At 34.5% G+C, this 17,737-nt stretch overlaps 1 protein-coding gene across 1 annotated transcript in view; it reads left to right on the top strand.

Annotated features, from left to right (window-relative positions):
* LOC113240675 (alpha-tocopherol transfer protein-like) overlaps positions 1–8,631 on the top strand; it is a 22,651-nt gene extending 14,020 nt beyond the window's left edge. The window contains exons 2-8 of the mRNA XM_026478043.1: positions 1,841–1,993; positions 3,263–3,422; positions 5,752–5,810; positions 6,544–6,740; positions 7,034–7,144; positions 7,667–7,769; positions 8,175–8,631. Coding sequence (XP_026333828.1) covers positions 1,855–1,993; positions 3,263–3,422; positions 5,752–5,810; positions 6,544–6,740; positions 7,034–7,144; positions 7,667–7,769; positions 8,175–8,326 — 921 coding nt within the window. The 5' untranslated portion in view covers positions 1,841–1,854 and the 3' untranslated portion in view covers positions 8,327–8,631. The remainder of the gene's footprint in view (positions 1–1,840; positions 1,994–3,262; positions 3,423–5,751; positions 5,811–6,543; positions 6,741–7,033; positions 7,145–7,666; positions 7,770–8,174) is intronic.
* The last annotated feature ends 9,106 nt before the right edge of the window (positions 8,632–17,737 follow it).

The raw sequence follows: 17,737 nt of genomic DNA, 5'->3' as shown, positions 1-17,737 counted from the left end.
TGAAGGGGGAAAATTAACTGCATGAAAAAATATTCAACACAAGCGCAGCTATTCTGTACGTTTTAACTTTCTCTGGGTTCGTGGAGTAACAAATTAATTTACTTCCATTTTTATTAACATGGACTTCTGCAAAGTAACATCTGAATCCATTGACTTAGAAATAAATGGACGACGGGTCTAATACAAAAACCACGAAAAAAATGTCCCAAGTCAACCTATTTAAACGTAGTGACATGTAAAGGAATATGAAAAAGCTGAAACGTTGAATTTAATTGTAATGTCATCGCAGTACTGTCTAATTTTGCTTGCTTCGCTGTCAGAAGAAACAAACGAAGACTAAAGCGTGAATAACGCTCTGTATACGATTTTAACGCCCTATAATTTCGGACACTTTTTAGCGCGGACTCGACGTCCATATAATTGTAAGTCATTGCCTGAATCTATTAATTATTCATGCTTTTTACACATACAATTTAAATGTCACTTTGTGCCGCTCTTAAGACGATTCAAACTCCACAGAGTAAATACGAGCGTGCTGTTGAATATAATGTTATGACTGAAATTTCGCAGTCTGATTTCCAATCTACAATGTATGCATTACTACTTTTATGGAATATGTGTTACAAGGAGAACGAAAGCAAATATAAAGTACGTGTTATTGTACGTTGACATGAAAGTTTCATCTGTTCTGATACATTTTTATTTTTAGTAGGTAAGGTAAGGTAAGTAGGTAAAAGATTGCTGGATAAATATATAAGTTACAAGGCCAAGGAGACCTTGTGTTAATACGAGTCAAGCAATCCCCGTTCCCGCCGAGGCATATATGGTGTTGTTCTCAAAGAATGTGAGGAAGATGTATGTATAGAAAAAGTAAAAAAATATCAATTAAGATTAAAAGTAACATTTGATTAATATTGCCTCTTGTTTCATATTAAGTGGAGTATAATCCATTACTGTAATTTTGTTACCGCACTTTTCACTCATTTTCGCGATGAAAAACCAGAAAAGAATACCATAACACTTAAGATTATCACTAACACCTTTTTCTTTTCTTTTTTTTAAGTAAGCGATACAGGCAAGTACTTTGAATGCCCGCATTTACGAACACAGGGTAGTTGACTGTATGAGTTTTTCTTTTGCCTGTTTACGTATTACAATATTAGTAGATCGATTTAAAAGTTTAGAGCAGCGGGCAATATAAGGATGTTCATCACATATTTGCTCGTAAACAGTGTCATGACATGCAGGCAAAATCGACTGTAATGTCCTATATTATGCCCACGGGCCTTTTCATTACATTACCGTCGTAGGGCGGTAATAGATTTTTATTTTATTACATTGTACTTCTCTTATACGCCAAGATTAGGCAAAAGTTTTTATGCTCAAATAATCTGAATGTATTTCACATAAGTTTCAAATATAGAAAAAACACTAAACATTTGCAAATTAACTATATTATTAATTAACTATAAGAAAAGAGCAACCCCTAGAGTTTCTTGCTTATTCTTCTCAGGGAAGTCAGCATAGTAAATGAGCAGTAGCTTAAAAATGGATTAAATAATTTGAATTTAAATTTTTAAAGACTTTGTTGTAATTTACGAAAATGTTGACATTTTGGTATCTAGACACGAAAACACGACTTGATTAATTTATACCAACCCTAGACATTGTATTTAAGCTGTTGTGAATCTTTGTGTATATCTGTAAATTGCACCTTTCATTCTAATTCGTCTATTTGTATTTAATATGTAAGTTTCTTTTCAATGTTGTCCATAATTACAACATTACGGGCTATGTTTAATATTCGTCAACAATTATCCAAAATGTCTTTCTATCCCAGGTCCAGAAGACAAGATGACTCTAGAACAGCCAGCTGGTGAGATGTGGCAGAAGATCCGCGAGGAGCTCAATGAGAACCAGGCCACCAAGGATCAAGACCTCGCCCATATCAAGGAGTGGCTGAAGCAGGAACCTCATTTACCTGATGAATTTGGTAAGAAAATCTTTTATTCCACAATCATCATCATCAATCCATTCATCAATCCATTTCTGAGTATCTACTATTTCTGAATGTTACATAAAAACTACTAAATGCCTTAATTATATAATACCTATAACTTATACAACATCTCTAATTTTCACTATACATTCTACAAGGTATAGTGATAATTCATGTTAGAAGAGGAACTGCGGATAATCCAAAAATACCGAATGTGATGTTTACTTTTGTCATCTATCAGAAGTTTTAAACCATTCAAAATACAAAATATACAAAAATAAAAAGTAAAGATTGTAACAACGCTACTATTATTAACATTTGTACTGCAGTCATGACTGCTACTATTGATGTACTTAATGAACATGATATCATGCAGTAATATTCCAAAGGTTGTCTTGATCTTACAACAACAATAAATGGGAATTTCATTGTGCTAATTTTAGTACAAAACACAATATGAAGTCCCAGGCTCTTAGTACTTGTACTTTACGCTTCTAAACCGGAACGTAGTAATGCTCACATTACATATATAGATAAGGTGGCATTACTTCCCTAGACGAACTCTTTCATAATTAGCTCTACTGCTACTAAAACTTCAGTCTGCGGTATCGCAGCTGCTAAACGGAGGAACTGAACTTAAATTTGTTTTTTTATCTGAAGGCTAATTTAATCAGAATGGTCCTTAGCTATGTTCCACTGCTACTAAACGAATAGACTGTTTAAACAAAAGTTAATCCTCGAATTACAGAAGTTTATGGGTCATGTCAATAATTTGGTTCAAATTGCAAACTTCAGTTAATAAGCCAAATAAAATAGCCAAATGTTTGGCACAAAAGAATAATTACAAGTGGTTTGTACAAAATTCAACACTAAAACATGTTATCAAATTCTTGCGAAATTCACTATGAATAAGCAAGTTTTAACTAATCCAGAAATTTGTCCTTGACATCGAAATCACTTAGCAATTTTTTGAGACCGAATAATTATATAGTTATGTACGAGAATTATTTGACCAGATTACTGTCGTAAGACTTCTTAAAGCCAGTGTCATTGTAAACAATTACATCCAGAATATTATAGATGTCATCGTTTCACCTTGTATGATTTGTGTTCCTGTAGTTTACCTAACATTATCATTGATTAAGAAGCAAACGTTCTTTGTCAAGGTTACCGATTTCATTTTTAAGAATATGAAAATATTTCATGAGAAGGATTCTGCACAAAAAGATGATCTATTATTTTGAATTTACTTTCTTGTGTCAGATGACCAGCGCATCATGACCTTCCTCCGTGGTTGCAAGTTCTCCTTAGAGAAGACCAAGCGTAAGCTGGACATGTACTTCACCATGCGTACTGCTGTACCGGAATTCTTCAACGACCGTGACGTCACCCGTCCTGAACTCCAGGAGATCTTGAAGATTGTGTAAGTATTAGGGAGTCCTAGTAATGAAAAGACTCAAAGAACTGGGAATTGGATAGATTTATCTATTTCGGGACCACAGCACATGAAAACCTGTATTCTCCACTTATCACGGTTACGTTTTTGAATATGTTTTAAGTAAATGAGCTTCAATTGAAATTCCTTTTTCTTTTTTCTTGTGACACGTTTAATAAATTCATCCTCCCTAGAACTTGCTACCAACTGTATACATTCTGTATAATCTTCACTAATAAACTCTAACGTATTGTGCTTGTCCTGTAATTTGTTTAATGCAGTAATCTATTTAATTATAGAATAAATTACTAAGAGCGATAGCTATCTGAAATCGACTTTAATTGCTAGGTAGTATTTTCCAGAAGACACAAGGCTAGTATTATATACACCTACTTGAAAACTTGCAACAATGTTGCTATTGTTCGCAACTTATAAAATCATAAGAAAAATATACGACCCTATTTTAGCAGGTTATCGTCTTATAACAATAATTAAAATAATAAAACATATTGTGGTTTCACAATTAAAAAATATTTTTGCAGATGTCATATATTATTGTGAAATATGGCCGGTCTTAAAAAAGAATAAATCCATAAATGATACGCTTAAGCAGCGTAAAGAGTACGTCAAATGAAGGAAATTAAGCTTAATTTATTATTGGAAAACTTACGAAAGCAAAAAATAGAACCGAGCGCAATAATCATAGACTAGAAACATAGAGTAATAATCTGAAATATAAAATCGAAGTGTATTTATAAGTGCTCGGTCCAGTGACCGATCCAAAACAACATTGATGATTTTATTTCAACTCTATGCTGCTTAAGATAAGAATGTAGCAAAGTCAAGCTCTATGAACTCTTGACTGTACAATGTATATCGTAATAAAGCTACATTACAATAGTGATTCACTGATTGAGCAGTTGTAACATTGCAGACAATAGATGGGTAGTAGCTGTTAATCTTAAACAAAGAAATAAGGGTACACCAAGTACACAAAAAAGCATTATGCGACCAAAGCATGACTAAAGGGGATTTCCAAAATTATAGTGTCTTCTTGGGGCTCCTCTCATAGCGAAGGTTGGACAAGACGGCAATCCTGACTTTAGAGGCTGCTGCTCTAAAGAGCGAGGTGGTATTGCAGCCGAACCATTCCCTCAAATTCTTTAACCAGGAATGCCACCTTCTACCTACACTTCAATTCCTGCGATTTTGCCCTGAATGATAAGCTGGACGAATTTGTACTTATTGTGTATCATGACGTCGCCGATGTTAGATGCTTCCCCGCTGGCGTGTGTTCACTAACTCCATCTTTTTCTTTAGTTTATCGAGTACTACTATATTTGTAAGCAACTACATTAAATTTAAGACACCTTACAAGTGAGTTACTAATGTTTTGCTTGATAATTATATTAATCTTTGGCGTAATGTTGTCAGACAGACAATGCTCCGTCAGGGCTCAAGGCGAAAAACATGTAATTTGTTCAAAACAATTTAAGTTCAACAACTTTTATTATCCAAATGCCGCTCGTACCACGTCAAACAGTTGTTTTTTTCGTAAGAACTATAATTAATGACTCAAATTGTTATTTAGGATACGCACGATAGTAAGTTACAGGCAAAAAAGTCGCAAAAACCCATTCATCGTGCGAACTGATCAATTTATTTATACAAATTTTATTAGCATTTTTCATATAGCATCTGCTAAATTGAAAAGAAAAATCAGGATCATGAATGAAATTTAAGTGTTTGTTTTCACTAATTAATCTCTTATTAGTTAAATCAGTGTACTCATCTTTACAAGATTATAAATTATCGATGATCTGACTAGAGAAGGCAGATGTATCTCCAGTTGTCTCAAGTAGTCGTTTTTAAACATTGTCATGTATTTAAAAGTAAAAATTGGAAATAAATGTATAGGATACTGTGCAAAATTTTCCAAACATTATTACCTTCAGTACTTCAATACCCTCTATAAAATGAAATATATTACGAAAGCTTTGCCAGATAGAAAGTGGTAGTTTTAGTTTATATCCGATAGAAAGTGGTAGTTTTAGTTTATATCAGATAGAAAGTGGTAGTTTTAACTTACTTAAGTGCTAAATTAAAATTAAATGTTACTAAAAGAGTTTAACACGCCGCTTGTCTATTATAACAGATAAAATAAAGAATAGTAAATCTATACATGACGTCTTTGATTGTCAGTTTGACAATCTTTTCACAATATTTTTAATAATAACTTTGTTTCTTAATTTTCTATACAATTATCAGATTTTAGATATTTCTATTTGTGATGATATAAATTATTATTTCATTACAGTCAATTCCCTCCTCTGCCTGGTCTCACTCCTGAAGGACGTCGTGTCACTATCATGAGAGGTAAAGGCTTCTTGGTATTAGTTTTAATCCATATGAGTTACATCATACCGCCTTAATAAATAGGTCTAATTATAATTATCAAACAAAGATTTTTCACGATTATATTATTGATAACTACATTTACAAGTAATTTATTTGTATTAAATAGCAGTCCTTTGTTCATCAACGTATGATAATCAAACTATTATTAGATGACAAGTAATATATACAAAAAGTTGTTTTTTTTTTGGTAGTACAGATTTTCGACACAAAACATAGGTAGGTGACTGTGTTATAGTATATTATTACATTACTTATTTATATTAGTATTTTCTCTTTTATTTCCACTTAAAGTGTAAAAGGATGCAAATACATATTTTCAATTTTATTCGTAATGAATTGACATATAAAATTTAATTAAATTTTTATTGAATTGATATTCAATTATTTTTTGTGAAATTACTCCACTAGTTTGTTATAATTATCAATACACAGATCAAACACTCAGAAAAAACACTCAGAAAAAATTCGAATCGGTTCGAATCCGACCGGATCGAAGGAATTTTTTCTGAGTGTTCGATCTTTGTATTAATAATTATATAAAATTTATTTTCATGGAACCCTAAATTATTTTCTTTTTCCGTCTTTTATTATCTTATTGTATCTTGCTAAAGGTCATATGGGTCTAAAATATTTATGCCATTGGCCACAAGATTTTGTTAATGATAATATAAATTATTTCTTATATTAACAGGTCTCGAGAAAGACGTCCAGACTCCTAATGTAGCTGACGCTTTCAAGCTAGCATTTATGCTCGGAGATGTTAGGCTGGCTGAAGAAAAGGAAGGCGTTGCAGGAGACGTTTACATCTTGGACGCCTCTGTGGCTACCCCTACTCACTTCTCTAAGTTCACACCTACTTTAGTGAAGAAGTTCTTAGTTTGTGTACAGGTCTGAAAAAGGGTTATTAAGTTTATTTCTGTATATAACAATTGAAGTTACAAAACCGTGCCCTGTAGAACCCCATTTATGTTTCAATATAATTTGCTTCATGAAACATTTTCGTTGTTTCGATAAGTTGGCAACAAAGCTACATAACATTATTTTTTAAATACTGATTCTAGAAACAATACTCATGAAATGTAGACTCGTTTCGAGAAAAGAAACAGACACATTATAAAGCGCTTTGGAAAAATTGATGCTAGTAAATATTAGAAAATAAATGTTATTTTAATATTTAACAGGAAGCGTACCCAGTTAAACTGAAAGAAGTGCACATCATCAACATCTCACCTCTAGTAGAAAAGATCGTCAACTTCGTCAAACCCTTTCTTAAGGACAAGATCAAGGAAAGGGTAAGCTGAACACACTTTTTATGTTAATTAATATTCTGCGGTTTTGCAGCTTTGTTTAACACATTAGTACCTACGTTTAAAAATTTTACATATTTTGTTATGTGGTATATGAATAATTCAAACTGTAGCAGCTATTGTTGGAACTTTCAAATGTGATGTTATTACCAAAAAAATATATACAAAAAAGATTGGTCATTTTTCACTTTAGCGCAAACGAGTCAAATTCAAAGTACTTAGCTGGATTTCTATACGCCGTATCGTTATCTCAACTACATCAAGTACCTTCTTTCTTAGATAACAAAGCACCTGCTTCAAAGTAATAAGTTTTTGATGGTGTATTAATTTGTAATATTGTTTCTTGTTAATTTTCAAAAATTGTATCCAGTTTTATTTCATTTCTATTTAAAAGGATACATTTGATATTTTTATTTTATGTTTTATGCTTTATTCACCCAAGATCAGTAGATAAACATGGCTATTAAATAATTATGTACCCTGTTATATCTTTGGATTTTACCGCAGATCTTCCTTCATTCTGACGTCAATGACTTGTACAAGTATGTGCCCAAAGAGATGCTCCCGACCGAGTATGGCGGTACCGCAGCCTCCATGAATGATCTCCATAGTAAGTTTATGTTTTGTCTGTATTTTTAAATCGTTTTCTTTTTTTCGTACTCCAACGTAACAAAACAATATCAAAACAATACTTACCAGCTATGACAACCGATCCTGACAAGCGAGTCTGCGCAAGCATATTAGTTACGCCGCTATATTTAAATTTGATCACTCATTTTCAATTTTAGACAATTTGCATGTAAAATTCATCATTGAGTGTTTTTTATTTTGTTAAAATTTTACAAACTTATGATTAAGATGGATCGGTTCCAAAAATAAACTGACCGTTTCGTTTTTAGACTTAATAGCAGTCAGCAATATCGAATTAAAACTCAATATATAAATATTCTTCTAAAGTTTCAAGTACTGCTTGATGAGCTTAGCACCACAATCTGACACCTTAATGTCTTTTCAGTGGCCTGGGTAAAGAAACTGGAAGAATACAAGGACTGGTTTACAGCACAGGAGAATATCAAGGCGGATGAGAGTCTCAGACCCGGCAAGCCTACCAATTACGATGAACTGTTTGGTATTGATGGATCTTTCCGTCAACTGGTCATTGATTAGATCTTTTTCTAGGTTAATCACTTCTAGGTTAAGCAACTTGAGCGTTATTACATCTTTAAAAGTTTATATACAATTTGTAAACTAACAATAATTGCAGAGGAATCACGAAGAACATTGGTAGAATCTATATTTGATTTTGTACACGTACATTTATTTATAAGTAAAATAATCGGAAAAAATTATTTCTGGCAGTTCAATATTAGACACTAACAAGTGTCTATGTCAAGTCTTTAATTGTTATCGTAGTGACAAATCAGACATTACCCAAGTTGCTTAAAGAAGAATAATTAGTTATAAGTGCTACCTTACCAAATTGAAAAGGCGTGGTGTTTTTAGCAAATCTTTATGCAGCAACGTCTCTTAAATTTTATTCAGGTTCTATCGCTTTTCAGTTACCGCATAATTTGGTGTTAATAATTTTGTTGATGTTTTGTCAGCCAAATCTCTTTGCTCAAATAAATATTTTAAAGTAGTTATTGTCATTGTTAATAAGCATTTCATTCAATATAATATTCTTTTTGTATGACTTGTGTTTTATTTTTCGTTATCTCGAATATAGAATTAAAGCAGGGCTACTGTCATAATGCACAAGGCTTGTTTCCTTATTTCATTCGTTATTATAATAATATAAAGACAGTTGTGGTAAATTGAACCTATTTAATACAAAGTTTATATAACTACAGAGCATTTGTTTTTCAAATATTATGTAGTTATTATAAATAACATCACACAATTAAATCAAGGAATGGCTGTAGCTTAAAAAATTAATTGGCTTGTGCCAATACTTGTATTTGTGTACCGAGCCCTGATGTAAAGAGTTCAAAAATTAACTCCGAATTTTGTACAAATCGTGTGGTGCCTTGTAGTAAGCGACATGCCTATGCCTAACAGTTGCAATACCCAGAACTTCAAATCGCAAAATCCTGAGGTCCACAGGTCCAGGAACAGCTAAAGAGCGAAATTCCCTGCCTGCATACTTATTCACTGAACGGTATAACTTGGGTCTTTTCAAGGCGAGAGTGAATACGCATTATTTAGGTGTGCATGTTACATCGTTGATCTCATCGTCACTTGCAATTAAGTGAGGTCAAATGCGCACTTATTTCTGTATACAAAAAAAACTGCACCAGTCACACTGAAACATGAAGTAGACAAGCTCCATATGCCTGTAGTTTCACCAGCGCCCTAACCTTTAAAAACCGGAACGCAGTAATGCCCACATTACTACTTGCCGGCAGAAATAGTTATCGATGTACCGATAAATACCAAGTACTAATACGTAACTAGTGAACCAATGGTGTACAAAGTGTACAATTACAGTTACCTAATAAAAATGGGACGAATTAACGATTTTTAGAGCAGTAGGTTGCAAGACATGATAGCGTTGTTGCGAAGCGATGAAGCAGACCGAAGAATTAACAAAGAGGATGTCTTGCAATGGAACGAATGAAATAGATCGGGTAATGCATTAGCCTAATTATTTCTATGATTACAAATACGCAACCCAGTCAACAGCCTTTCTACATCAAACAGTTAATGAAATCCAAATAGATAAATAAAACTACTACCTAACCAAACATCCAAAATCTTCGCGGCACTGCATATTGGCTGCGACAAAAAGGATTGAAACCACCCAACATTAAATGTACCGAAACCAAATGTGCAAATAGCTGCCCCCTGATAGGTTTCGTTCAAACACACTCTATGAGCAAATGCTGTACATCCTCATGAATTCCACACTCTTATTACAAAAAAAAATGTTAATTGAACGTGTCCAGATCAAAGACTATGCGCGCTGACAATTTGGGCCCTGCTTAATTTTACTTGATCAAACCAAGGAACGCGAGGAGGCTTCAGAGACTTTCACAGTTTACGTCACATTCACAGGCATTTTGCTTTGGGGTACTGCCGGCGATATTAATAGAATCTTTGTCTTGCAGTGACGTACGGTTAGGGCAATTTACAATCTGGGCCCCAGAGTGTCTTTGAGAGATAAGTTTAAAGAGATTACACTAGCGTCACAGTACATTTACGAAAATGTTATTTAAATTAACAAGAATAGTATTTTTTTTTATTCAAAATAGTGACAGGCATAACATTAATATGGGAAATAAAAATAAACTAGCTAGTCTTGACAGTCGTTTGCACAAAGTGACAAATTCATTTAAGGGGCAATACATAATTAATCTTCCATAATAAGATTCCAGTTGATATTGCCATTTACGAGGTTTAAAACTATAGTGAAACAAAAACTTTATACTAAAGGTTATTTATTATACAGTTACCGCGTACTTGGATAACAAGAAACCGTGGCAGTTATAAACGAGTAACTGCCACGGTTTCTTGTTACCCAAGTACGCAGGTGGTCTCATTCTAAGAAGTTTGAAATAAATATTGTAAATCTTAAATGTATTCAAATGTATATATAAAAGGGCAACCCCTAGAGTTTCTTGCTCATTCTTCTCAGGGGACTCTGCCTTATAAATTAGCAATAGAGTTTAATTAATTGACGATTTCAAGTATAATTAGGTTACCTATGAAATAAATGTGATTTTACACAGAGAAACACAGAGCCTTTCTTAAAATAATCTTTAGACTTTCAGATGCAATAGTTGAAAATCATCTACGTGCCTCCATGTCGAGTGCGGGAACATTGTTCCAAAATATATTACGATTATTACATTGATGTTGCGTCCTACTCCAGAAAACACACTGTACCAACAAATTTTTTTTATGGAGGGATTTAATATACCGTATTGATATTCAAATTTATGTATCTTAACATTTCTTTAATCTGCTATCTTTTCGACTCAATTATTGTAAATAGAGCGCATATCTTATGGTAGTTGCCATAGCGTTAAAAAAATATATGGTTATCGAGGAACATCCATTAAGTTCTAGATGTTTCGGTCGTTTATCACAATAACAAAAATATATACGATAATTATATAAACACGGATAAGCTACAAATTTAAATTCCCATTCTCTCATGTGAACTTACTGCATTTTTTCATATTTTTTTGCGTCAACAACTCTTTACGTCACCGAATAATTTAGTCTCTATATTTAAATAAATAAACAACGCTCATATCCCTGCACTAGAGAAACCGTGTATTGCGGGTTCCGTCGGCACACACATAGGTACATAATCACAAATTACACCCAAACTCACGAGAGAAATAAATGTATGATATACAAAGATTTCTCCCAAATCCGGGACCTCTGCGTGGGACTCCAGCATGGTAACCGTTCGGTCAATTTTCTTTCGGAAGCTCCATACTTGACATTGTCTTTGGATTTGGTCGCGTATTACTTATTTGACAGTAATTATTTCGGACGAATGTCGGACGGGGGATGGGAGTAGACCCCCTGGTTGCAGTATCAGGTCAAAGTAATGTAAATATTAATGTAATGTTATCAGTTGTTCATGGTGTATGAAATTTCAAGCAGATCGGACAAGTGGAAGTAAAATCAATATTCATTTTATGATTGATATTCTAAACTAACCAGAAAAGGATCTGGTGATCTTTATGAGCGTAAATAACATAAGCTACGCGGACGATATGGTGCTGCTCGGCCCGTCAGTCAGTGCGTTGTGGAAACTATTAGAGCTTTGTGAAAAATATGCGGCCGCGCATGGCTAACGTTACAATGTAAAGAAGAGTGAATTTATGATTTTTGAAGCGGGTGTTTTTTTTTTCTCTTATAAACCTCTGACATTACTCGTAAGAGCCTAGATATTCACTAAATTTCACTTCCATACAAGTTCTCGCTATTATTCCTCTCGCACTTTCATTCCTCGTATAAGTTCTTTTTGGCATACGTATCTTTAACTCTATTGCAGGTGGGATTCCTGTCTATTCTATTTTATTTATATCAATATGTTTTCCTCCTTCACTTTCACTTTTCTTTATATTTTACTTGGGTAATAAGGGGTGTACACAACATCGTTTTTTATTTCCAATAATTTTGACTTTCTTACACGTATACATATTTTGATATGTTTTGTTTTTATCTTAAAATATTTTATTTTTACATTTATTCTTAAATTAACCATATCCTAAGCAATTTGTTATCGGGCTACGTTCTTTATATTTCGTTTATATCTTATGTTACATTAACAATCTTAAGCTATTTCCTTTCTATTTCTATTACATGTTTTCTTATTTCTAGTTTCAATGTATGGTGAAACATTAGTATTTACACCAGACTACGTCATCATACGTTACTTAAACTACCTATTCCTATTATTTACTTTTATAACTATTTTGTTATAATAACTTAAGAAGTTATCTCTATTTTTGCCGGCCATGATGGACGCCATATTATCTACAGTAATTTTACATTTTATTTTATGTTCTGCTTCCAGGCGTTCAAGACCAAATACGGGACACTCCGTCAAGACGTGGGGAACAGTCTCACTTTTTTCGGAGTCACATATACATGACGGGCTCTCCTTACGCTTAAAGCGGTGCAGGTATTCGGAGAACCCGCCATGCCCGGTTAGTGTCTGTGTGCTGTTTCGCGTTGGTTCGAATTTGCGGATAAACTCTGTATGCGGCGATCGCATCCGGGAGAAACAGTTTTGTGAGTGTTTCACCAGACTTATATCCTTCGTTCCATCCGCAAAGAGATTCAACATTTGTCGTAATATGGCTTCTTCTTTAGTTTCTGTGCGGCCTCCTTGGCGAGCGCGTCCGCTCTCTCATTTCCCTCCAAATCCGCATGTGCTTTAATCCAGAACAAGGCGACAGTCTTATTCTGTTGAGACGCTGCTCTTAGGTTCTCTTTTGTTTCTACTGCTAAGAGGTTCGTGACCATCTGTAAAGCCGCCGTTGGTCACTGTATATGCCGTAGCTGAGAGCGTTGCACCTCCTTATTTGCCTGGTCGCTTCACAGATGGCGAGCTCGCCTCAAAAGCCGTAAAGTTTCCTGCGCACCACAAAGGCTGCAAGTGACCATCCAACTGTTACTAGGTTTGCATTGTGGAACCGGAAAACCCCCCACCACCTGGTTTCATCATACCTCAAGAGCAACTACCACCAGGTTGCGATCTGCGGTGGCCCGTATGGAAGCCCTTAAATCGTCTTCGCACTCAGGTAGGACGCTGCAGAGACACGATGTGTAAATGGAGTTTCAGGGATACTACTTAAACCCAATGTGACTGCGGCGCCCCAACACAGTCCATGCAACACTTACTGTTGTGCCCCTTGTGTCCTAATACCTGTACGAGGGAAGATCTCTACGCGGCCACAGACAGCGCAGTCAAGGTAGTAACGTACTATTCAGACGACACGACAAGAAGAAGGTAACTTGTTTTCGTCATTTCCATAATATTTGCAAAGTAATAATTTTTAACACATCAGAAGTTATTGTGAATGGTGCGCAACAACAGCGAAAAGATTATTACAAACGAAACGATGCTTTAGGCTCAAACCGCAGAGAAGTTAGTCGCCACAAGTGTGCAATAACCTCAGCGCTCGTGTAACACGGCCTTTTTCAACACATTTGTGAAAAAAATGCAAAAAAAAATTTTCTGTGTTAACCACAATAATTTGTAGCTTTTAACCACGTCAAAAAAGGAAGAATGTATGTTATTCGATTACTCCAATATTTGTGAACCGATTTCGATGATTCTTTTTTGTTGGAAAGTGCGTACCTCAGTAGTGGCCCCGTTCAAATTTGAAGAAAGTAATCTAACCTCTAAGGCTTGCGTCAAATTTCCATTATTTTTATTAGAAGTAAAATTATTTCAAATATTCCAATTTTTATTGAATAAATATTCAATTATTTTTATATGAAATTATTTCAAAAATCGAACACTCAGAAAAATCCTTCGATCGTATTAATAATTATAACAAACTAGTAATTTCACATAAAATAATTGAATATCAATTCAATAAAAATTTAAATACAATGAATAGCGACGTCTCTAGTCGGGGCTGGTAGCTGTAAAGGTATTTAACTGGGTGACGAAATATCATAGATGGCGCTACGGCTAAAAAGTCGTTGAAAAACCATATACAAAGATACGACGCAAGCACATAGAAAAATTCGTGTGGTCCGCTGGTTCGTTCCGTGGCTTAGTTAGTATAGCGTCTGGCACAGTATGCTAGAGACGTCGGTTTGAATCCGGTCGGATCGAAGGAATTTTTTCAGAGTATTCGACCTTTGTATTAATATTTAATATATTGTTACCACACGTACAGAACCTTGAACCATGTCTAACTTTACACTTTAAAAAATGAACTCGGTGGTATCGATAAAGGGGTTCAAATCACAAAACGTGATTTGAACCCCAGCAATTCAAATCACAAAACGAAGACCAGCGAACTGTTTACTGTACTATAACAACCGAATGTAAACAACGATCAATTTAATTGATCAATTTAAATCAAACAGTGAACCAAATTGAAGACATTAAACTTTCGAATGTCAAATGAATTTGTAATAAATAATACACAGCTACTATCAACTTAAACAAAAGAAACACTAACAAATCAACATACAAACGCTACAGTCCCAAATCAAAAACAAGATAATAATATCGGCCTACTATCTCAACCAGATTAAAAAAGTCCATAAAATGGATAGATAAAAAGCATTATGAGTAAACGAGCGTGCATAAGAAGACCTATGCGAGCGGAGGAAGCGAAAAGATACGTCAGGAGCACAGTGAGTGGGGATATATGGTCTCTGCCTGCCCCAGTGGAAGACATGCATGGAGTTACGTGTGTACTTTTTTTATATAAAATAAAGTGCGCGTTTAACCTCCATCTTACCTTATGGAAAGTGAGCATGAGGTCAACGATGGAGCATGCACGCCTAATAAATGCATACTCAATCTCGCCTTGAAAAGATCTAAGTTACAGAGTTCAGGAAATAAGTCTTTTTAACCGACTTCAAAAAAAGGAGGAGGTTCTCAATTCGACTGTATGTTTTCTTGTATGTCTGTAACCGAATTTGTGAACCGATTTTGGTGATTTTTTTTTTGGTGGAAAGAAGGTATATTTAATTGGTAATTTGTAGAAGGTAATTTGAAGAAAATATTCCACCTTTAAGAATGGCAAACTAGGGGATGAATGACTTTTAAGGTCGGTTTTTTATTTATATCACGTGTGATATAATATTTTTATTTATATCACGTCTCGTCGTGACGAGACGAACAAGTCCCACCCATAATTTTTGGAGGGAAAGTTCCACTGTATAATCATTCGTCGTCTTTTCTTCGTTCTATGTATATTTACAAATACCATTTAATTTTAGGATCGGTTGACTTAAGAGTCGACACTACCTCAGCTCCAACTAAATTTTTTACTTTACTAATACGGTTTATTTTGCTTGAGACGAGCGGCTTTATTTCTGAATTATTTTTTTTACAAATACAATTAAAGCCATTTGAAAAACTCATCATATACTATACGTGTACTATTTACGTGTACAAATTTATAAATTACAAAATATACTTAGGAAATGAAACTATTTTTCCGGATTTAAATCGCGTAGGTATATTTGTTTTTTCAAACAAACCGACGTTTCGGGCCCTTTACAGGTCCCATGGTCACGGTTGACTGAGGTGGTACAGTCTTCAACCAGTTATGTCTAATATTAATACAAACCACCCTATTTTTTTCACTATAGTTACAATAGTTAATAATTAAATACCTTATTTTTAATTTTACAAAAAAACATTCCAATTTACGCTACATTAAGTTTTACAAATTATTTTATTGAATAAATTTTTATTAAGTTTAATTTATTATTAATTCTTAATAGAAATTAGAATAAAGTAAAACATATTAATTAGTACTGCAGTCTTATGTCTGTTTGGGATTTTTCATTAGAGGAAATACGGGATCCCAAACTGGTGGTACGGAGAAACCATCTTCCCTGTTGAAATTAGGATGTTTTTTAATTTTAATGGCCTCTCGCAGCATTCTGGGCAGATAACGGACTTCTTTTGTAAGGACCTGGGGTTTGTCAAACTTCATTGAATGTGTAGGTTTATCCATGACATGCTCGCAGACTGCAGACTTGTTTACGCGACGGTGTTTGGCATCAGCTATATGTTCTTTGACGCGGGTACAAATACTTCGCAAAATGTACTTTAAACTTAGAATAATAACGCATAGAAACCTAGTCCACACACGCTAAGTGAGGCAAATTGAATCGCTCCCAATGGGCCTACACGAGCGGGCGGGCCTTCAGTGCTCAAGGCCAACTTGCACCGCGAACAGCTCAAGAATTTTTGCTAAAAATGATGAAATGTGCGGTAAATGAGTGTAAAAATAGGTCAGACAAACATAAAATAGATACTAACATCACATTCCACAAGGAAGTAACGCGTTTCAACTTGTATTTTTATATAAATATTCACTAAAACCGAAAATTAACGTACTACTAAAACTGGCCTACATGAATTTGATTTTTGCCTCACTTGTGATAATTCGTTTCATATGAAACTATCATTCTATGCGTTATTATTCTAAGACTTTAAATATAAATAAGAAAAACTTGACCAGGCGTGTAGCTTACCATCAGGCGCACGACTTGTTCGTCCCGTCACTTAATGTTATGAAAAAAATTGGTGTTATGAAGATCCTGGCTCTGCATAGAGCATCTTCGTTTTCTTAATCGCTTCCTCACTGTTGAGAAACAAATGGATTGGAACACATGGCCCTATCAAATGGCCACCTCACAGTTCTGATCCGACGCCCCTTGATTTTTTCTTTGGGGCTATGTAAAAAATGAAATTTATAAAAAAAATACAAGTGTTCAAAAGTTGACAGACGCACTTGCAGCAATTTTCAATGGAATCCATCCGAGTAAAAATTCAGCTACTACTTGCTCTTTCCGAAAGAGAGCTAATCGATGCATCCGTCAAGATGGCAATCAATTCAAGCATTTACTATCATAGATTTTTTGTGTTGTTTTGCTTTTTGTTATTGTTTTTATTTTGAAATACACAATACGTTGACAATTTGTTAGTTTCATTAACTACCTAGAATAATTGATTATATAGGTGTGCATGCTCCATCGTCGATCTCATCGTCAGTTTCCATCGGGCAACGAAAGAGTAGAGAGAGAAAGAGTAGAGAGTAAAGAGAGCTTCTTGGGAAAAGTTTGTCCAGGGAAGTACTGCCAACTTACCTATTTCTGCCGCCAAACAGTATGATAAGCCCAGTGGCAGTGCCCCACAGGTCTTAACAATTTAAAGGAAATCATTCAAAATAACTAAAAAAGAATTGTGTTAAAATTGTGTTCAACTTCCAAGGGACTCATATATGCGGTGATTTCCGAGATACCACTCTTTACGATAATTCCAATGTCGCAACCTTTCAAGGTCCGCTAGACAACAAACTCAGGCGCAACCCGTGAGTTACTCTTGCTCAACAGTCTTCGGAACTTCTC

The sequence above is a fragment of the Hyposmocoma kahamanoa genome, unplaced genomic scaffold (assembly GCF_003589595.1).
Source record: "Hyposmocoma kahamanoa isolate Upper Pololo Valley unplaced genomic scaffold, ASM358959v1 160, whole genome shotgun sequence".
NCBI lineage: Eukaryota > Metazoa > Arthropoda > Insecta > Lepidoptera > Cosmopterigidae > Hyposmocoma > Hyposmocoma kahamanoa.
The sequence above is the reverse complement of the archived record's forward strand: the minus strand, read 5'-3'. Positions and strand labels throughout refer to the sequence as shown.